Raw genomic sequence first — 22675 nt, 5'->3', positions numbered from 1 at the left:
CATAAATGATCATATTTTTTTTACAGCTATTATTTACAATATTATCATTCATTATTGCAACACATAAAATGCCTTTCATTTGCAAAAAGAGCTTTACGAAGGATAAAAATAATAATAATAATAATAAGTGCATAAGAAATATACGAGTATTCATAGTAGTTTTGAAAAATTAATCATTTTGTGAAAAAATGATCATTCATATCCTCATCATATATATCTATTATCATGTAAAATTTAAAGCATTGAGTGGAAAATGTATCTCTATTTATTGTCGTTATTTTATATTTAATCCCTCACTTATTTTATATATATGTACCTTTTTTCTTGTTACATTTTTTATACAAGTTTATTATTACTTTGTAGCAAAGTATTACTACTATTAGTTTTGAGAATGTTGTTCACATGACATCATGAAGTCATTTTGTTTATGTAATAAAATGTTGATGATAAAGAGTAGAGATTTTGCATTTGAATGTGAAAAGAAAGAAAGCTATACAACATCAACTTACAATCTGTACAGTACACCAATGGATGGAAACATGTCCATGTCCATCACCTCTATATATATAATTTATATATATATTTATATAATCATAATCATATATATATTTGCATCTATTCTCTCTCTATATATATATGCTCTCTCTCCACAAGTAGCACTGACCAGTGACGCCAAAAACCATCATCCCTACTCTTTTCCAAAATAAAACGATGGATCATCTGTTTTGTACAAGCAAAAATCGGCACCTTTCTTTCCAAATTCTCTCCACCTTCAAGGATGGAAATCCTCTACAAATTTTATATTTTGTGTATTAGCAAAAGAATATTGATAAGGTAGTCAGAAAAAATATGGAGTATTAACATACCTTTACCTTTTATAGAGATGACTTAATAATTAAGTCAACGGACATATGTCTAAGACGGGGCATCACCGGCACTGCTGCTGCCAAAAGTTGAATTTGGAGGAAGTGGTGCAGGTACTTGAGCTGAAGTCCACGGCCTTTCTTTTAAGAAAACTGCTTCAGCAGTCGATACATCCGTTGTTGCAGCATACGGTCTTTTCACTTTTCTTTTATGTGCTTCCTATAATATTTTTTATAAAAAAAAAAAAAAAAAAAAAATCATTCGCTTTTTGTGGAGGATACAAACACTAAAGAAATAGATTTTTATAGGATACTGATGATCCATACCTTTAATGATCCTTTTGGGGCATACGTACACATTGCTTGTTCAATAGATGAATAAACCTCCATTGCTTGTTTGGTATCACGGTAGCATTTTACAGAGCGTTTCTGATCGTTATCTGATGTTTTGGATTTCAGGTACAGGATAAGCTTCGATGGAGGTGCATTCGCGTGATCTTTTTTCCCTGTTGTTAGTTCCATGGTTGCCAGGTCTTCCCATAAAACATCCCACAACACCAAGCACGGATCTCTAGCCGGATTGAATTTCTTCTGTGTTATAATGTTGGATGTCTGCCCCAAAAACACTCTCAATTAACAACAAAGTATAATGTTCCGTTTGCCTTATTTTTATGTTTCATAACAACTTTGGTCCCTGGATCATTAGTTAAACATAGGGACCAAAGCTGTAATTTACTCTTTTTTGAAGACTAATAACAAATAATACCTGTAAGAGCATGACTCTTCTATGTGTCACAAGAAGTATTTTATCTTTACGTAGTGAGAAATGGTCTTCGTAAGCATCCGATAACGCAAACTTTCCACGCACTTTGAACAAATCCACTTGCAAAAAGAACGAACCCGATTCCGCAAGCTGAAGTATAACCTGCATTTGTGTAAAAAAAAAAAAAAAAAAAAAAAAAAAAAAAAAAAAAGATGTGTAAGGGGCAATGCTGTCATTCAACATTTTTTTATGTTGTGGGTCCCACTCCCATATATATATATATACCTGTCCCTGTGCTCTGTATTCATCGTATGGTTTAAGTAAATTATCACCACTGATAACGCGAGGGAGTCTTCTGCGAAGAAGGAGGTCTTCTGAAGTAATGGCAGCTGCTATTTTCATTCTCATTGCGTTTGCACCTTCCGTTGTTTTTGATAATAAATCAAGGACTCCACTTACAGGTTGTGCTGCAGCGCCTATTATACCCTTACCTACCCCCGAAACAAAACCTTCAACTCCAGATGCTTTTGCACCTTCTAGAGGCTTTGTTAGAATGCCAGTAACTCCACGGAATAGACCTTTTGCTAGTGCCCCTCCACCTTCTCTGATCACATCACCAAAATCTTCAACCCCTTTGTTTTCCTGCATGTTTATTTTAAATAATAAATAACTACTTTTATCATTTAAGACAACTGAAAATAACAAAACTAACCTGTCTCTGGCGACTTTGAATGAATTTTTTGTCCATTGATAGAGCAGCAACACCTTTAGACATATGTCCAAATGCACTGCTGGCGTTTCCTAATATGTCTACACCAGAGAGCAGCTGAAGAGGCTGGCTCAGGATATCTTTTGTGATATTTGAGATGGCATTTGTGATGAGAACACTTTGTCTTAGAGATAAGTTTTCCAGGAATCTTTGATTTACACGAATCTGTGAGCAATTACAGCATGCATACATTATTATTATTCTTGTTAATCAGATGATTATGATAGATTAGGGAAAAAGTTAAATACTTACTGGCATATTTTCAGTGTTCCCAAGAGCTGTCATCAAGGAAGCCCAAAACCCGAGTACACCCACAGGGCGCTGAGTTGGCGACATGGCCATGGAGAATTTAAATCGAAACTCTGAGATATTTAGAACACTGCAATTGAAAAACATGTTAATACAAGAGAAGAGGTGGGAAATGAGGAAGGGGTTGAAGTTGAACAGTGCATACCCGATGTCAACGATGGGGTCCACTTTGACAGCAGTTGTTTCACTATTATCACCGAATCTACTAAAGTCAATCTGCTGGACCATGCCATGAAGTCGCCAGATAATTGGTTCGTGAACACTTATCACAAAGGCAGAGTTTTCAGGACCCTGTTACAAAATGTACGGAGGGTGTTAAATAAGTATGATTATTATTAAAGTATTTGCTACAAGAGAAAAAAGGACTTACTTGCAAACCGATGTAAGGGTAAGCAGCAAAATCTACCGATCCATCAGATTGTTGTGTCATGGAAAATTTCAATACATAGTCTGCCTCTACTCCAAGTCTTTGTGGCCTAAAGATAACAGGCATTGGTGTCAAAGGCAACTGATTGTCAACTTGGATCCCACGCATTCTTAGTTTCATCCTACAAATACATCAGAACATGGAAGTTTCAGGGATTAGCAATAGAATACAGCCAATCTTTATTCCAAATTGGAGTGATAGTATTTAATAATGTTAAGACATTAATTACCTGGAGATTCCAGAGCCCAAACCAGATGAATGTGACAATTGAAGGTTCTGCACTGATAAATACAGTATCTCTTCGGGTGTATGATCGATAACTGATAATCCGAATTCTATGAGTTCAAGAGTAAGATGGACTTCAGAATCTGACGTGGTAGCTTCTGGTTGGAGATCTTTACTATTTGTTTGTTGTGATGAAGATGCTGCAACAATGGCTTTGCTTGTATCTTCTTTGGATTCGTTGTTGTCTGGTATCCAGTCGCATATCATAACCACATTCATTTTTTCTTCTTTCATTATAGTAACACGCACTGCTTTAGTGGGTCCCTCGTCCACTTGAACAGGTGGATAATCACGAATATCATCAATATTGTATTTAGTTGGCTCTTTCGTGTCATCATCCATACGTATTTCCAACATTTTTTGTCTACCAAGATCTTCCCATGAATATGAAGCAGTTGAACAAGGAGGAAGACGACACCATGAATCATCACCGCCTTCAGTTTGCCGGAAATGGAAGGGTAAAAGCATACTACGGTTTTCAATCCTGCCATGTAGATCCACCCAGTTTTATTTAGTTTTTATCAAGATTTTGATTTATTCAATTTCTATTTCATATATCAAGAAAAAAAAATTCAAAATTACCTGTACTGGCTGGAAAATGAATTGGGACGAAAGATGACATCAAAACGTGAGCTTGTTGTTCCACTTCTTACTTCAACTTTCAGATATAAATATTTGCCAGTAGTTTCGTTTTTCAAGGAAATGCGCATGGAGCCTTCATTTGCCACACTAAATGGCATACTCCATTGGTATCCATCGATTTTCAACTAAATTTTGACCATGAAAGAAAAGTAAGCACATGATGGATTAATTAGAGATATAATATATTCATAATTTCATATCCAGACCTTCAATAATTCAACTTTGACGGATGCCTGCCATTTAAAAAGATTTGGAGTATCGATAGGATGAAGCCAAGTAAGTGACTGAGTACCAGATTGTTGCAGACATAAGCTTAATCCAGCCCTGTTATAAAACACGGTGTGTGGCTGATAATGGACAACCTGTATTAAGTAATTTAAATCGTACAGTTAAATATAGATCTTGAGTCTAAACTGTAAAGTTAAAATGAGAATCCATAAAAGGTGTAAATTTACTTTTGTCCTATCGGATGTCATGTGAAGTAGAATCGAAAGGCTGTAGTAAGATCCATCTGTATTAAAAGCTTTAACATCCACTCTTTGCTATGAGAGGAAAAAAGTGAGACATTACCATTAGCTAAATCGATTTTCGAGTGAGAAGGTGAAGGTGAAGGTGATAAAATTATTTCAAGAATAGAAAATGCGACTCACCTTCTTTTCGAGCTCAAGAAGTGATAGTCCAGCACTAAACACATCAGAATTCTGAGTGGCGACAGCTATACCCACACGAGGTGAAAGATAGGCATCATTTCGAGATGAAAACAGCATATTGCCACCCTGTCCCACATAGTCCTGTGGGGAAAACATGCTGGGAGTAGGGCTAGTGTCGTCAATTGCTTCTAGAACTTGGATGTTCCTCCTTGAGCCAGTTGATTTTGGCTCTGAGAGACTAAAAGTACCCCTAAAGCTAAATTTTCCAGATCTGGCAGGTTTTGTAACTGGTAAGGGATCTGCATCTGCACTCTCTGAAGGGTCGATTTCTACCACTTGAAATGTAAGGGGGATAGAACAGTCATTACTTATCCAATATGGGACAAAAAATCTTATGGTATTTGGAGAAGCGGCAGTTGCTCCCATGTCACGTTCGATGCTCACACGTAATCTCCTGTATCATGTAAATTAATTGGCATTTTTATAGGAAAAACTGCAGGAAATAGCAATGTACTTTACTCTTTTTACCCCTATAGGTGATGTACTTCATCTGTTTACCCATAATAGCAATGTACTTTTTACTGTTAATACCAATACATAACCCATAAAAGCAACATACACACAATTTGTTACACAGTAACAATATACTTGCATTTATTGACCAATAATAGCAATATATAACAAATAAAGTACAATGCCCATATTGGTAGCAAAATGTACTTACATTGCTATTATTGGTAAAAAGTGAAGTAAATTGCTATTATCTATAAAGAAATATAAGTATGTTGCTATTGTGGATTAACAAAATTTAGAGTACGACGCCCATATCAGTAGCAAGAGTAAAGTATGTTGCTATTTCTCGCAATTGTCCTTTTCTTATACCCAATTATGAGATGAACAAATAGAATATCTTCTTAGAAACAATCTCATTCAATTTTTTTGCTACTTAGATGGAAGAGATGTATATGTATTCTTACAAATACATAGACTTTGAACAAGTGAAAATAATCATAAATATACAGGAAATACAAACCTTTTTTTATTCTGATGGACCATCCAAAATGAGGAAGCGTGAGCATTAGTTGAAAGATCCAATATAGGAACAAGATCCTGGTTTTAAAGAAGAGTGTGTGTGTGTGAGAGAGAGAGAGAGAGAGACAGAGAAGAAAACGTTTCTGAATTATCTTTGATTAAAATTAAATACAAATTTCTGATGAAAACAATTAATGACATACCTTTTCCAATGTCCATCCACCTTGAACTGATAATGTAAGAAATAGAGGATTTCGGACATCAGCATGATATATGGGGACTACAGCACGTGATTGTATAAGGCCACGCTGTCTCTCAGATGTATTTCCATTTCCCAACTTTTCCCATATCGTGAACTGTGCTGGACAAGGAAGTCGGTTTTCCAATTTCAAAGGGGCACTGACCGTAATTTTCCAATCATAAACAGGGGCATTTAGGTCCGACTGAAGAACTAACGCATCTGCACCTACACTAAGCCAAAACTGTGTGCCTTCACTCGTAGGGCAACACCAAAGTGTGTCATTCTTCTCAAGTTGATTCAACTTCATTGAGGAACTCTTCGTTTTCTTCCCTGGTTTCAATAAATTGTCTTTAGAGTCATGTGAAGAATGATCTTTGTCTTTGTCTTTGTCTTTCTCTTTCGACCCACTAGGACCAGAAGAAGCTGACCCAACAGGACAACCCCATGTGTACAGCCCTTGAACATGGTCAGCAGAAGGGCGAATTTGTAAACAACTATCGGAATCCTTGGACATGGATTTCCATGGCAATACTAAAGAAGAATTAGGTTGTAAGACACGGATAGCAGAACCGGTGTTTGATGTCTGTTGTTCACCATCTTTTTGCCTTGTACGAATCCAACGTCTTCTGCGTACATTATCTTGATTTGTTCTTAAAGCATTTTGAGGAGTTGGAGGCCATTTTAGTGTTTGGTAATCTTTCCCGTATGCCCATCCGTCCACATCAACAGAATCGGATTTATCGATTGTCCATGCTGACACCCATGCCCATCCAGGTGGAAGCGGTGGTTCATAGAAAGTCTGACGTGGAAAACATCAGTTTATGTTTTTGAAATTTAAAAAAAAAAAAAAAAAAAAAAAAGAAATATTGACTTGTATCTTACATTGGTTGAATATGAAAGATTTCTGTTGCTCCAACGACCTAGCTCATTCCCACGGAAACTGCGCTTGTTACCCCAACCCAAAATTGTGCTATGCCTTTGGTTTTCAAAGATTTCTTCAATGGCAGTATTGCCTTCAACTAATTCAGAAGGCTGATCAGGATCATGACTTTTGGAAACTGAACATACGTTTATATCCAACTTAATGTCTGAATCGTTTGCGACTGTTGCAAGACCTCTCAGAATTGCACGCTTTTTTCCATCTTTCATGATTACGTCCATGGCAAAGAACTCATTGTCCAGTTTTCTTGTCATGACTGAAAGTGGAAGGAATGATCTAAAACTTTCCCAAACACCTTCAGGACCAAGTCCCACCCAGAATCCTACATCGTTGTCTGCGTCTTTCTCCTCTTCATTTTGCAGGGTTGAACCTGTATTCATTTCAAAATAGGACGTAGAGGCTACCAGACACCCTTGAAAAGGCAAATCATCGGTCTTTTGTTGACCCTAATGTAATAACATCATGAGTTGCAGATTATTAGATATCAAAAGTTCAAAACAGATAAAAACATGAAAATGAAAATGACAAATCACTAACCCTTCTCATTAGAAGGTGTGTGGCGGCCTTCTGACCCCCAGTTGCCTGTTGCAACATTCTAGTTGAGGCTAATTTTCTTAAGGGATTTGCACCATGTCCAACTGAGATTGTTGAAGCACCCACAACTTCACCTGGTTATAGAAAAACAAAATAATATCAGCTTGTGGATATACTGGAAACCACAATGTAGATATATCACATTTCAATTTTAAAAGTTAAATTACCTTTTCCTGCTTTGGCTCCAAGATTAGTCACCTCAACCTCCAACCTAGCCATCCCCTGTAACAATACCAAATGACATATTTTCGAGGATTATAAACAAATAATTACTATAAGTTGTGAAATTTCAACATACCTTGCGAGGAACTTCAAAGATAAAAAGTTCATCCCATGTGGCATTGCCAAGATCATTAGCTATGGAAATCAATGGCTGAACGCATCTGGTCCTTGCACTCTGAGGGAACAGCCTCTGTTGACTTCCCTCTTGAGTATCAACAACAAGCCGAAGTGCACAGAAGAAGGTATTATTATTTCCATCATCAACAGTTGGTAGATCCTGAAAGTTTGAGTATTAGCAATCATGTTCAGACATATTTCATGACATTAATGTTGATAATACAACCTTGGCTTCGATTATTTGGACTGCAACATAACATCGTCCCTCCCTTGAATCCTCAACCGCATTTAATCGATCCGAGTATCTTGAAGGTGGAATCCACACAGAAGCACTGTCATCATAGTGCAGCAGGCTAACTGCATTAGAACTTTGATCAAACTTCTTCAAGTAAATGTCACATCCAAGTCTGTTCTCTATGGTTACTGTCTGGAATTCGTCCACATCCAATGCAGAAAAAAGTGAATCATCTTCATCAATGATACGACTGCTAGTTTCCTGTTTATTCACAAAGAAAAGGGAAACATTAAACATCAAATTTATGTAATTGAAATACCAGAAATTGTTGAAGATAACTGATAACATACCTCATTTGACTTGATTTCCTTTTGTTCTAGTTCTCTCAGTCTTTTCCAAGCAAGGATGGTTTCAGCAAAAGTTTCAATATTTGCAGCACTAATGTTTACATTAAGGACACTTGTAGCTGCAATCCGAGCTTTTTTTCCTGCGTGCTCATTCGTGTCGTATGTCTCAAATCTTCAAAAGGAAATGAAGAGTAAATGAAAGGCAGTGTACTACGACCAAAATGAAATAAACAATATAGGTAAGGTAATACTTGAATATTCCATCAAATGGCTCCACAATGGGCTCCCATGAGTCTAAATGTGCGTTAAAAGTTGATGCAGCAATCGAGGATATCAGCACAGCATTCATGGAGTCCATTCCGCCATGTGTCGCAAGCTTAATGTTGGTGACAGTAACATCAAAAAAAGGTGTTATCTGCAAAAACGCATGCAACATGAGTGAATAAGAGCATATAAATTTTTTGACAATAGACAAGAAAAATATACCATTCCACACAGACTATCTAAAATGGTTAGAGAGAAGCATTTCAATTTTATTTCTGCCATTATGTTGTCTCGTGTCTTTGGTTTCACAGAATCACCAATAGTAAACGCCAGGCGGCTTGAAGGCTGCTTCATGTCGGACCGTGCAAGGAAAGTGTTGGCCTAAAATTATCCAAAAAAAAAACAAAACGGTTAATAAATACTGAAAAAGAATCTAATGCCCAATTTTAACAATTATAAATCCAGACCTGATTATCAACTTTCCAGATACTCCAGCTTTGGTTTACTTTTGAACTTTGATATTTGGATATTGGATTCTCATGAATATTAGCCTGGGTAACAAGATCGTTCCTTGGACAGCAAAGGATATTCAATTTTGGCATTTTATCTACACGAGTAACTACACAGCCCATAGAAGCATAACCTGGAGGTGCAATTGGGTACCAAAAAATGGCCTCATCCACACCTTTGATTATAATATGAGCAACTTTAGTGAACTGAACAGGGTTTGCACAGAGGTCACCACTGTCAGCCTTAAAAATTATCCCCAACCCAGGTGGCTCCAAACTGAGAAGGCGAAGAAAAAAAAATGCTTAACCAATAAAGATTTTCAGAAAGCAATGAGAAAATGAAATATATGAGAGAAGAAAGAGGTCTAACTAACCCTTCAGTTATGCAGTCACCTAAAATCTTAAATCCGGGACGTGGAATAGGTCGCCACACGGACATTGGCCTGCGGGTATCACAGCCCTTGTCCCACCAGATTCTTTCAAAATTTGGAGTTGACATGGAGCAACTAGCTTTCGTATTTGATGAAGATAAAGTTGTATCCTTGTTGTTATTGGTTTGTTGGTTTGTAGTCTCCTGGTCAACATTTGTATCGGACTTGGGTTCTCTTCCAGAGAGACGACGCCAGCTCGAGTTCAAAAGAAGAAGAAGGTTAAGATCATAGCATCTGTCGAGTGGGGGACAGCTAATAGAAGGATTTGCATCGAATGATCCAACAAAGTTGTCCAGTCGCCATATGCTGAATCCTGATGTATATGTGTTGTTTGGGGGAGCGTTGAACATGCATGCTGAATACGCTGTGGATGTTGCCAGGTCAGCACGGATACAGTAGACGATGTGATTAGGTGGCGGTTCGTTTCCAATATGTGCAACACATCCTACAGCTAGGTATCCTGGGGGTGCAATTGGTTCCCATAGAGAACAGTCGGAATCAACACCTGGACAATCTTCTGGTCTTTCAGGTGTTTGGATACAAGAGAATAACCCAACAAGCTTGAACCCCAGAGGCCTCCTTACACGCCCGTATGTATTACTCACAGCCATAACAGCTTGTGAAGGAGGAATAGGCCTAAATTCAAGTTGATTATTAATTAAACACAACTAAAGAGAACTGCTTAAACATTAAAAATATATATATAAAAAAATGATTACCTGGAAGTCACACAATCTCCCAAAATGACATAATTGGAGGGAGCTCGAGGTCTCCAGAATGTAATGGCATTCTGATGCCCTTTCGCTGCAAAAGAAAGTAATTTCCCGTTCTTGTTAAAGAGTTAAGACAACTAACAAGTAGGTGGCATGACAATAAAGGGGCAAAAATGGAAAAGTGAGTGTAAAGGGGAAGGAAGAGAACACCTTTTGGAGACACCCAAACGCGATCAAAGTTGGTACAAGGAGACAAAGGATCAGCTTTCTGAAAACGCAAGGCATTGACCGCTTGATTTTGTAGATTAAGAATCAGGGAGATGGCACTTAAAGATAAATGGACATAAATATCAGTAGAAATCAATGATATATTTGTTTTATCTTTTACAGAAGTAAATCCGGCAGAGATATCCACTGGATCAAGAATTCTAAGACCAGAACCAGCCTCAACAGTCAAATCCTTGAGAAGAGCTCGAACCCATGTATCATTTTCTTTTGATGCAAACCTATTGAAAACAGCAAGAGCATAGAAGAAATTAGATTTAAATTACCCTTCCATTTGGAAAAGGAGAAATATACTTCAGTTTTAACAAAAAGCAGAGTCTTACATGAAGCTCAAATCCATTCTTACACGAAGCAACTTTTCAGCACTAAAGGAACCATCAACGGATGGTTTGCTGCTATCATAAAAAGTGAATTCGGGAGACACCACCTGGGAGATCAGCAAAAGTATAATGCAATATTAACACATTGAATGGAACATAGATTAGGGAAGTATTGGAATAAATAGAATATACACAGAATAAATCAATATCAAAACAACACATGTGATGTAGGGGTGGGGCCATTATATTGACCTACCTGGGCCTCGAAACTGATACTAGGTTTAGATGTTTCGGTTTGAGCGGTTTCAGAAGTACTTGAGGAGTTTAAGATTTTTTCAGCTTTATCTGAACTCTTTTTCTCATTGATTGAAGCAACAATGTCCTGAACCACAACTTCTACACCATCATCAGCAGAGGTCGAGAAACTGCTATCATTACTCAAGTATGTGTAATCCGTCAAAAGCCTAGCATTCTGACATCAAGAAAAAAGTTATATAAGATATCACATACTGGAGATAAGCTCATAAGCATCAACTATATAATATATTACGCATTACCTTAATCTTGACATTTGCAAACCGCAGTTTTTTACCCCTTCCAATAATAATAATGGGTCGGAATTCTGAAGATTGCGACTGATCAAGATCTTCATTCAAAATTATAGTTTTTCCACATCCATCATAAGTATATTCATCAATTCCTGCAGCATCTACTACTAGCTGTCGATTTGGTGTGAGGGTTATCTCATCTTCAGTCTGCTTATACATTGTGCTAGATAGAACTATCGGGTTGTTTTTACTGATTGGGTCATTTTTAGGATCCATGACTTCCTCTTTTCCAGTTATGGCTCCCAAAGCTGGGACAAAAAACTCACCAACTGCAAGAAGGAAATCAGGAACAACAAGAACTCGAGGGAGTTGAATCCGAACCACAAGCAGTTGAGATGCTGCCCTCATTCTGAGATCCATCAATACCATGGTTGAATGTGGTACATCTACGTTGGTGGTCATAGTTTCACATCTTACAAATCCACCTTTAGTAGAAGCTGGTTTGAGAACATCAGTGCTTGTCCCAAGCATCAACCGCATTTCAGGTCTGGTGTCTGGACGAACATCCAAAATCGAAAACCGGGGAAGGGTGATGTATAAGTCCATTTCTGAAAAAGAAGTCATTCTATACGAAAGCCACAAGCCCTCCAGCTGAAAAAACAAAAACAAATAACCAAGATTTCAGAAAACATATACAAAGGGACATGACGTCTGATGTTTTGCTTTACTTACAGTGATATGTGCTAAAGGTGTATCCTCTTGAATGCCATTGCACAACTCTAGCAGTGCATGATCCATCTGAACTGCCATTATGTTGACTGAACGTGACAAGAAAACTTGACTGGTCATGTTGACTTTATCAGCCAGGAGGCGTATTGTATCCGAGTTGTCAGAGTTTATGTCACGGAAAGGAGGAGGGAGGTTAGGTTGTTCACCCAAATTCATGGCAAGACAGTTGGTGATGATACCATATTCTTTGTCAGACACCACCGTATGCAATGAGCCTATCTGTTTACAACAGTGGGTTTATGAGTTCCATCATATTATGAAAAGATATAAAAACAGAAAACTGTGACAGTGGGTTTAATTTGAAGCCCAAACCTTCACTTCCAAGGCAAAATTTGGAACTTTGCGGAAAATGTCTCTTAAACTGCGCCTGATAAAGATATGAAAGTCACGGCCTTCACGTATCATTGGCTTCCCTACAATACCATTTACTCCAACAGCCATATTGAGTCCAAAGATCTGAAGCAGTATATAATATATATGCAACACGTTACTTCATGTTAATGTTATATTCCAGTAGGAAGAAAAGGAAATCCCAGAATGTAGTACCTGTGCATGCATAATGTCACGATGAACAGATGCCGGATCTTCCGCAGGTCCATGCCAACTAACTTCATTGGTCACTTTCAAATGGCCTAGATCAATTTCCAAGAAACTGCATCCATGAAAGAAACACTGAGAAACCATTTTCACAACACATATGATATGATTATGAACAAACTGCAGTTGGAATGGAAGAACTACTAACTCTGTGCCATTGGAATCCCGTGGTACCACTATTATTGGAGTCTCTAATGAGAGGTCCAACTTCATTGCAGCAGCTCCATCCATCTCATACTTCTTAATCAACCATTCAAACCCTCCAACTTTATCAACAAACTTGATCGCTTCTTCTGAAACTGGAGGCGCCAGTGCCACAAGATATGTAACGAGCTGCAACACGAATTAACTTCATTTTAGTAATAAAATACATACACATAGACAACATACAGTGAGTTTACTTAGTCATTCAATTGAAATGAAGAGAAAGAAAGTCAAAACTAACCTCTTGAATGAACCTGTTGAGGAAAACAATACGAATGGAAGAAAGTTTGCCACTCAAGCTAAAGTTATATCCTTCATAGTCATCATCTTCAGGACTGTAGGACTCAAATGAGAACTGATATATACACACATATAAAGAAAGAGAGATTAGGGCAAAGTAAATAATCAGTAAACCTTTATAGTTATACACATAACATCAACTATAAAAAAAGTACCTGGATAAGAGATTCAGCTCCTTGATTACGTATATCAAAAATCCATCCCCAAACATGATCCGTACCTAGTGAACAATCACACAGCCTGAAATTTCCTAATGTACCTTCAACTGATATAGAACCAGGGTGAACCTGTAAAATAAAGTGTTTAGATATGTACCAAAATAGTGAGAAAAAAAAATAAAGAGAATGGTGGTAGTTCCTGACCTTAAGACCCAACATGAAGCTTTCTTGCACAATCGTTGCAAGTTGAGATCCATCCTCCTTGTTAAGATATACAATGACACTGTCAATATTCATTGCCATGGAAAATACAGTTCGGGATTTCCCATGTCCCAATAAACCCTTGACTTTTGCTTGCTCATTTTCATCAGCTTTTGCTAGCTCATTTTCTTCAGCTTTGTCTTTTTGCACTGAAGTTGCATCCTCTTCCTGCGATGGAGCAGGACCACTTGTCCCACTACTTGCAGTGCCCATATCAATGCCCAAATCAATTAAAGCAACAATAGTAGGGCGGTGGCAGAAAAATTCAAATCTTGACATGCTGATGCTCATCTACAATTATATAAAACAACAAAAGAAATTAAAAAATCATCAAGTTTGTTGATTTATATTACATTCATTGCATAGATCAAAACTGTGTGAAACAACTTACCTGAGAATCTATCCCGTTATAATCAGGGGATTGTGGGGTCCGTTTCAAGAAGGTAACTGACACAAAATCAGTTTCATCAATGCCTTCTGCTTCAAAAAATTCATCTCCAGCTCCACGATCTTTCTCATGAACCACGGGTTCAAGGAAATCATCTTCGGCATCTGCGAAATCATCGTCATCATCGGCCACGCCTGCCGATATCTCCTCCACCTGAGGAGGGTTTGTAGGACAGGGACGGAAACTCTCCACAACGGATAAAGCCAGATAATATGGGCCTGATGAAGAATCTTGAAGTTCATCTTTGACTTTCAACAAGTGTAAATTCATCTTCACTGTTAGATCCCCTTCACAGGATTCAACATGCACCTGAAAGATATAGTTATAAGTACAATAATCACAAACTACATGCAGAAAAACTGATCATCTTTTTAGTTTACAAACCTTTCCTCCAGCAGCAAGAATCTCAAGAAACGGAGTCTCCACAACTTCATGCCCCTCAGTCTCCATCTGCAAGGTTGAACAATGTTTGCATATATTTGTTACACACAATAATATATGAATGGGATAGGAATTAGGAAATAGGAAGGAAAGAAACATCGTACTAAATGTACACTAAGATAATAACTACAGCTAACCTTCCCATATATTGTGATCTTTGTTTCCAACAAAGCTCCATGAAGAACAAGATCAGCTGCGTTCGTTTCAGTAGAACCAGGTTCAGTAGGTTCAGAAGTCTCTGCAACAATATCACTAACACCCTCGCCTTGTTTTGCAAGCATATCAACTGATGGAGTATCCTACACCATGTACATTAAACATCATACCTTGTAGCTAAACAAGATGATATTAAAATGGATCAAATATGACAAGTTAGCATCATACAGAAGCTCGGTAGGTTGCTTGTACAAGTCCTCTAAGCCAACTTGCTTTCTCCTTCTCGTTCTGGAACTTTACAACCAACGTACTGGAAGACTCTAAAGCCTTAAAAAAGTGCCACAATATCACCAAAAAGATATATGTTAGCACCATAATTAGCCATAAGGAATTGAGAAGGTGATGTTGCTATTTAACTCTATACTCTGTAAGCAAGAAAGGAAAAGTTCAAAGCATGCATCATTTACCTTCTGGATGTCCATGCCTCTATTATACACAGCAACACAAGAAGAAGAACCGCCAAGACTGTCGGGGGGTACTTCATAGACTTGCTTACCAGCCATGCTGCATCATTTTTCAGCCAAACAAACATAAGTTACATCCTTATTTGACTAGAAAAACTAAAAAGAGCAGCAACAATACTGAAAGAAGTGAAGGGGGAGAGCTATGTGAACCTAGTGCACCGCTGATAGTTGGTGGATGTCTGAGACTCCAACTGATAAAGATACAATCCAGCCAAAGCAAGATGTGAGGGCTGCCATGAAGCAACTGAATAGCCAATCCCCTGAACCAAACAAAATTTTATTAAAAAAATGAAGGAGATGCAATTCGATAAATTTACCAATTTGTGAAAGAACACGTACCCTCCAAACAAGTATTTGAACATCATTTGCAAGATCAGAGGAACTCCATGGGGTATGTTCAGCTTGATATTCTTCTACAAGCTTTGTCCCACTTTCTATGGTACCAGAGAGTACCTTCAAGAGTTCCATAATCCGGCTGACTCTTGATGGTGAAAGGCGAATACCAAGTGTAGGAACTCGGACAGAAACACGAGTTGATGGATGGCATGGATGAGGTACTTTGATCTTTAGTTGACAGGCACAAAAGAAAGCTTTAGAAGAGGGTGTGTAATAGGTGAATGCCATCAGAAAATTTAAAAGAAGAAAAAAAATACCTTCTCAACGATAACAACAATCCCACATCTATCAACCAGAGAATATGAAACACAAGCACCATCCACAACAGGATATGCAGAAAGCTGACTACTATTATTCAGAGATTCAAGAATCTCAGAGCTACCATCCGTAAAGAAGGCAGCTATATCCCTTCCAGAAATATTAAAACGGGTATACAAGGCTTGTCCCTTATCATCAGGCTGGTCCTCCTGCAACAAAAGGTGTGTTTAGCTTCAAATCACATTGAGGGAACAGAAAATATCCCAAAGAGTAATTGAAATATACCTCTGTTCGCAATGTAAAATGACCAAAATCCAAAAGAAAATGACTGTTATACTCTGACGAGGAACTTAATCTTATAGGAACTCTGATTTTTGGAGCATCAAGGTCAATATCAAGAGCAAATCTGCAATGCAAGTAAGAAATACAGGAAATTAGCAAATCCAAATGAACGATAAATGTGTTCAAAAATATTTCTATCTTTATTCTGTAAGTGAACCTGCTTTGCTCCTCTAAAACTGTTTGAAATTGCTCTTGAGCTCGACGAGTCGCCTTTTCTATCTTATTCTGTAATTGTATTATCAAAGAGTGAGATATTAGTTTCTCAAAGATATAGCTGAAACTATTAAAGCTCATCTAACTGTACCTGCAAAGCAGTTGCTGTTTCAAAAGCAACTGTAGGGCTAACAGAACTGCTCCTCTTCATAAATTCCAGAAAGCGGTTACAGCTATCCATCAAGACCTATAAATCAGACATAAAACGAGTCGAATAAAAGACAAAAGAAAGAGGAAGAAGTAAAGAAGAGAAAGATAGACCACGGGGTAAATATAAAAATAATGTTCAAGACAATAACAAGCCATCACCAAATTATAATTATACTAAGAAAACCGAATAAATTGTAACATTAAAAGGATTATAGTTATTTGCAATAAAATACCGTGACATGGCAAGGAGATATTGTTGCTGAAGCCCTCCACTCTAGGTTCTCTCCAGCAGGTAAATACACAAAACTAGCACCCAATGCATTTGCCTTCTGCTTATTGCAGACACTCTGCAAATAGAAGAACATTCAAAGCAGAATCCAAACGGTGACTCAGATGTAAATAAAAATGTAAATGGAGCCAAAGGAAACGTTAACAAACCTGAGCAAGTGAACCTTCAGGGGAAGAAACTCCATAGTACTTCAAAGTGAGATTACAATATATACTTTTATGTTTAAACTTGGCAGAGACTTGAAGTTGTTCAAATCTACCACACACAATTTCAGTTTCATTTATATTAATGATCCTTGCAGCAGCCTGACCAACGGACACAAGTATCATACGCTGTGTCATATTTTGCATATCTTTTCCTGACTGTGTTGCCATCTCTTCATCTGGTTGGAAACTCAAAAAATTATTAATCGTCTGCCATTCATCTTTGCTCAATCCGTTCTCAGCACTTTGAGCTCCCTCAAGAGCATCTTGCTCTGACCCATTCCTGAATTAAAGGAAAGCAGGATGTCATTGGATAGTCCAACAATGCACAATAATAAATGATCATGTAAAACAAAATATAAAAACAGTTGCATAAACCAGAAGAAAAGGAGACAAGTCAGTAACAGACCATCCAAATGAAAACCAGCTATCCTTCTTTTTCATCCTCTGCTCGGCTTCTTCCTTTGATTTCACAGATTCAACTTTTGCATGTGCAAGGAACCTGAAAGATGAACACAAAATCTCTAAAAGCTCACAATCAGAGATTACAAAAGATACAATTAATTATTAAACCAAAAAACCAGTAGCATGTCTTGTGTGACTAGAACACAAACCTCCATAGAAGAATAACTTTTGGAAAAATGTGTAACTAGAACAAAAACAGTAGCATGTGCATATCCTTTTGACTTGGTTTCCTCATTAATTTGTTGAAATAATTTCCGTTTAATGAATATGGGTAAATTAACTTTTGTTTGATACGATTTTGATTTGGTTGGCTCATTTGTTGAATTGTTTTGATTTAATGGATATGGTCAAACTTGTTTGTGGAGCATTACAAGGGAAAATGGTCATTTACTCACATTCAAACAGTTTATTCGGTCCAAAAAAGAAACAGTTTGGCACTTGCTCCCCCCACTGACATCATTTACCCATCTTGACTTAATGGGAGAAAAGGGAAACAATCCTTAAATCCACTAACACAATAAAGTGAGGTTCTGTTCACCGATCCCAAAGTTACAGAACCAATTAAAATACACATATTTCTCCAATAACCATCAGGGGTTGCAAAGAACAAAGGAAAAACAAAACTAAAACCATCAACAGCATAGCAACTAGAACACAAACCTCCATAGAAGAATAACTTTTGGATCAAGATCTCTCTCAATACTTCTAGCTTCTGGGTCATCAGAATCCTTCAACTGTTGGAGTATACCAGCATACAGCTGAATATATCGCCTACGAAGACAACAGAAGTGCTGAATTTGGCTCCAAGATAACCTATAGCTGAATCAACAACCATTAACAAATTATTAGCTATGGACAGCAATAAACCAAATCATATAACAAGTAGATACCGGTAGTATTAAGAGATATGTATGTATGTATGGAATACCTCATTTTCTTCTGCTGCAATGCAGCTTGAGCAAAATAATCCCACCACAGTTTAGGACCCTCTTTAACTGACACCACAGGCCTTAAATGTGACACCTCAACATATGACTTATATTTTGATATGACCTCAAGAAGGCGAATCCAATCATGATATTGTGCCTGTAAAACAATATATCAAACTTATCCAATTAGAAACAACTTCAAAGAAGAAACTAAAAGAGCATGAACAATTCCATCAAAAGTCAAGGTTCTTGTCACCTCTGTGAGTGTCAGAGAAACATCACCAAGGATAAGATGGGCCTCCTCAAAAGGCATTTCTGGATCAGTTCTCTCATCATTCCCCAAGCGGTGATACTTGAGAAGAGCATTAATTGGTGAAACTAAGTAGTGGCGATCTCGAGCCCATGCAGAAACCGCATGACCCTTGGCAGGTTCATTTATTCCATCTTCAAATATCTAACATTCATGAAAACTGAAGCTTAGAAATCTTGCACATCAATGGGTACTTACTACTTCCATAACAACCGTTTAAATATGCAAGAAACAAGGATCATACCTCAACCCAATCCTTAGGACTGAGATCTTCCCATTTCTTATCCACCTTCCAAGGAGGTCGGTTGGAATCATGATACATAGCAAGCCTTTCAAGTTGCAATGACTGAAAAAACATGTGAGATATCAAAAAGACATTAACTTGAAACTTTCGGTAAGTGATGGAAAAGACATAAAGAATTGAACTTTGTTAAGAATTCCTTTCCTGTTCCTAAGACCTAAAAAGGTGTCAATGACTAAATATTTAAATGGAAAAGCAGGATACAAAAGATGGCAAATGGGACTGACCTTTCGCAATTTATCTAGTGCACCACTGGTGTCAAATGTTTCATTCCCCTTTTCATCCACTGTAAAAGCAGCAAGCTTTGCCAGAGTAAAACCAACAGCAAAAGGATGTCCTGGATTGCTGAACAAAAAAAAAACATTGTTCAAATCAAGCAGATGAAGAAATATGGACTAAGAAGCTTTCATTAAATTAGGGATGGAAAATGACACCAACCTAATAGGATCCTCATATCTGACATGGACATTTCCGATTGAGATCTTAAGATTTCCTATAATTGTACCAATCAAAGAACCCAACCATGAATTTCCAGCAGGCGCCTACAAACAATAAAAGATGGCACACTCAGAAGATGACACCAGAGAACAAAGCATTCAGAAGACAACTAATGTAAAGAGACTAGCTGTTGAGCAACATAAAGACTTATGCTTTAAACACAATAAGACTTAAGCACATACATTTCCAAGCTTTGCTTTTGATATTGCATCAAGTGTTGCTGTCTCGGCTTCCTGCAAGACAGTTGAATATTCAGTAAGCAGCCCAGACTTAATAAAGTTAACCAACAGTTCACTAGAGACAGCTTAAATATTAAGGATACTATGGGAGAAAAAGCAATATATTTACCTCAATCTGTTGAAGCTTCGATTCAAAAATCTTTTCCCGCTCCTCAGCCTGTAAATTTAAGAAACAAATAATCATGTAATCAACATCAACCCATCAACTTTGAAAGAAGTGAACCATGTGAACTAAGAACACATTTCTTCATACCGTAAGAGACCTTCCATCAGAAGCTGGATGAGCAAGAATGAACACACGATCTATAAGAACTATCACAGGCTCTTTACCAAGACCTTTCCAAGGAACCTATATTTCATTTAAAGCAATAGGGATCAGAAGTTCATATCTAATAAAGAGGTCCAAAAAACAAGTTTTATTGTGTAAAGAGGTACCTTTAATGTTATGGTACCAACAAAACCAGCTTTTACAGTAACAGGAAGTTTTAATGAATTGAGTGCCTCTGCCTTCAATTTCAAGTCTTTTAGAACCACGTCACCTGAAGACATAACTGGCTATTAGAATTTCAACCCAACAATTGAAAATACTAAGCAACCTCTTCCTCCATCCTTAAAGATTATTAAGGAAATGTACATAAATTATTAACAAACCTTTCCAGACACTGATTCTTAAGGCTTCTGACGAAAGTCCATGGACATATTCGCCCAAATATCGTCGAAGCAAATGCAATACCTAAAAGCATAAAGATGTTAAATAAAATCCATCAATTTCCATAACTCACTATAGAACAAACTTTCAACTTCTTTCTTTCATGACATTCTAAGGTGTACACAGACATTCATCCAGATAACACAATAAGAACACTTCCATTAGAAGCACAATGTGATTCATCTACAAGATAGTTGATATCATTTGAGGACATCTCCTAGACTAAATGCAAGATCTAATGTAAGTTCATGGTTACAGTGTGGCTGTTGTACAGCAATCAAGCATGTGGAACAAGCTTCTTAACTACCTGTTCACTTCGACCATCTAATGCATCAATTAAGACTACCTATCTTCCAAAACAAAATATTAGATAAAAGAGATGCATTGTGACTTTTAATGCCAACCCTAATTCTTTTAAAGTTAATTGATGTGGATTTACTTCAGATCTTAGCCTGACTTTTCAGTCCTAATGCTTTCTACAAGCTCAAACTTAGCTATCAAGATGTTGCAATTGTTTAACGACTCCATATCATTTTTCTGGTTAAAAGTCTATCACGGAGCTGAGGGATAATATATCATGATGGAACTATTTCACGTAGGACTCAAAAAGAGCTAACAAAAGGAAGAAAAAATGCAACAACAAACGTATCAACTGATCCTCCTTCCATTACAAATAAAGAGCTGCACTTGGATTTACAATGTGAAGCCTGCAACATTTAATAATCAAGAGATACGGATTTTCTTACAAATTAGAGAAGCATTTGTCTGTTTCTACTTGTTATCAAGGTTCAAATGCAATTAGCAGAATATCAATAAAAGTTTAAAATCAAGTTGGCAAGAAACTTGTTATGCATCCAAAGTCAAAGCGTAGCTCATCCTTAGGAAGAGGAGCAGATATGATAGGTTCGAATTAGCATCAAAAAAACAAAGTAAACGTAAATTAACATAAACGAATTCATAAATACTGTGGATGTAAGAAATAAACCGAGATAAATTCTTACGTGCGCTTCGAACATGGCGAATAACTTAGGGCACGGATTCAATCAATAGGGAACCACATCTCCATGGAGATCGTATCAATAAGAACAAGCATCATATATGAAATGAATCCAAAATTTCAGGTAATCGCTGATAAAGGAAAGTTCTAATTAGGAACCTCGATGTGGCCTCTGATAAAAAAAAATAAAAACAAAAAAGAAAATGATGGAATAATTTGTGATTTTTTCAGAGTTTGCGGACGGTTGTACGAGAGAGAGTGGGGGGAACGAAAAATCAAAGGGGCCTTGGCGGTGCGATGAAGTGTGTGAAGTGGTGTATCTATTTTTGTTTTCGTATTTAATAATGAATTCATTCAGCTTTCAGCGTTAATTTCTTGTCGACTGATCTTGTTGTAAACAATTTGGCCCTGGATTGGCATTTTGGTAGGGCAATACCGAAATATCAATAAAAGTCTTAAGATATTTTGATTATCTATTGAGGAAAATGTCTTAAAGAATCACAAAAAAATATAGTTTTATTCAAAAAGGTATTATTAATGTTTTTTCTTGCACGTTAAACAAAGTTGCAGTTTTATTCAAAAAATGTTATTAATGTTTATAGGTTGCATATTATATCATTAAGGTTTTCAAGACGTGCGGAAAACATCGTTGTAACCGGTAATAAAGGGTTTAAATGTAATATTGCCTAAAAAACAAATGTCATTATTACGTCTTTTTACATGTCATATATTATTGTGACCCCTTAATTATGAACATTTAGAGAAACATTACATCTCGTTACATGAAAGTTATGGTTTGTTTCTCTAATTCATAGTCAAATCATCTTTCTAAGAACTCGCAAATGTCTTTTATTGTTTTATGCCCTTTTTATTATTTTGCGTCCGTTGAATTTCTTTCAAAATTACTAAATGGCTTGTAATTTTTAAAATATTGAAGTGCATTAATCAATGAACTACATTTATTGTTTTTGAATAAAATTTGAAAATGAGTT

At 37.0% G+C, this 22675-nt stretch overlaps 1 protein-coding gene across 2 annotated transcripts; it reads right to left on the bottom strand.

The window, feature by feature from the left end:
• Nucleotides 1–440: 440 nt before the first annotated feature.
• LOC145087706 (calcium-dependent lipid-binding family protein) lies at nucleotides 441–21993 on the bottom strand. Of its 2 annotated transcripts, XM_079025744.1 has the most exons (64): nucleotides 21688–21993; nucleotides 20629–20710; nucleotides 20413–20516; nucleotides 20231–20326; nucleotides 20087–20134; nucleotides 19921–19971; nucleotides 19679–19782; nucleotides 19468–19585; nucleotides 19184–19285; nucleotides 18886–19083; nucleotides 18629–18786; nucleotides 18361–18519; nucleotides 17645–17737; nucleotides 17182–17518; nucleotides 16977–17090; nucleotides 16685–16780; nucleotides 16538–16605; nucleotides 16324–16444; nucleotides 16038–16247; nucleotides 15724–15948; nucleotides 15535–15644; nucleotides 15328–15424; nucleotides 15089–15187; nucleotides 14842–15003; nucleotides 14648–14713; nucleotides 14207–14572; nucleotides 13759–14106; nucleotides 13552–13683; nucleotides 13338–13451; nucleotides 13041–13225; nucleotides 12842–12947; nucleotides 12608–12751; nucleotides 12239–12514; nucleotides 11516–12157; nucleotides 11215–11430; nucleotides 10962–11065; nucleotides 10564–10859; nucleotides 10360–10444; nucleotides 9584–10276; nucleotides 9168–9486; nucleotides 8923–9081; nucleotides 8688–8851; nucleotides 8440–8608; nucleotides 8081–8350; nucleotides 7814–8014; nucleotides 7683–7737; nucleotides 7459–7589; nucleotides 6864–7367; nucleotides 5944–6780; nucleotides 5742–5818; nucleotides 4709–5162; nucleotides 4514–4600; nucleotides 4265–4420; nucleotides 3999–4183; nucleotides 3361–3900; nucleotides 3075–3252; nucleotides 2850–2995; nucleotides 2648–2774; nucleotides 2339–2560; nucleotides 1912–2268; nucleotides 1630–1788; nucleotides 1191–1475; nucleotides 873–1083; nucleotides 441–789 (listed from the first exon to the last, which is right to left on the bottom strand). In XM_079025744.1, the coding sequence occupies exons 1-63, from the start codon at nucleotides 21700–21702 to the stop codon at nucleotides 916–918; spliced, it is 12690 nt and encodes a 4229-aa protein (XP_078881870.1). In that variant the 5' UTR covers nucleotides 21703–21993; the 3' UTR covers nucleotides 441–789; nucleotides 873–915. The 2 variants fall into 2 exon arrangements, with proteins under 2 accessions (XP_078881870.1, XP_078881877.1); XM_079025751.1 differs by lacking the exons at nucleotides 18361–18519; nucleotides 18629–18786; nucleotides 18886–19083; ... (7 more) ...; nucleotides 20629–20710; nucleotides 21688–21993 and adding an exon at nucleotides 17850–17867.
• Nucleotides 21994–22675: the final 682 nt, after the last annotated feature.

This window comes from Lactuca serriola, chromosome 1 (assembly GCF_051521515.1).
Source record: "Lactuca serriola cultivar US96UC23 chromosome 1, Lser_US96UC23_V15, whole genome shotgun sequence".
NCBI classification, from domain to species: domain Eukaryota; kingdom Viridiplantae; phylum Streptophyta; class Magnoliopsida; order Asterales; family Asteraceae; genus Lactuca; species Lactuca serriola.
Note: the sequence above shows the minus strand (reverse complement) of the source record. Positions and strands in the feature narration are given on the sequence as shown.

Excerpts from the sequence above, each read along its gene's own strand:
- LOC145087706 (XM_079025744.1), bottom strand. Across the intron at positions 18,787-18,885 it reads TTTCTCTGACACTCACAGAG|GCACAATATCATGATTGGAT; the intron begins GTGACAAGAACC and ends ATTGTTTTACAG. Across the intron at positions 12,752-12,841 it reads GTGACATTATGCATGCACAG|ATCTTTGGACTCAATATGGC; the intron begins GTACTACATTCT and ends ATACTGCTTCAG.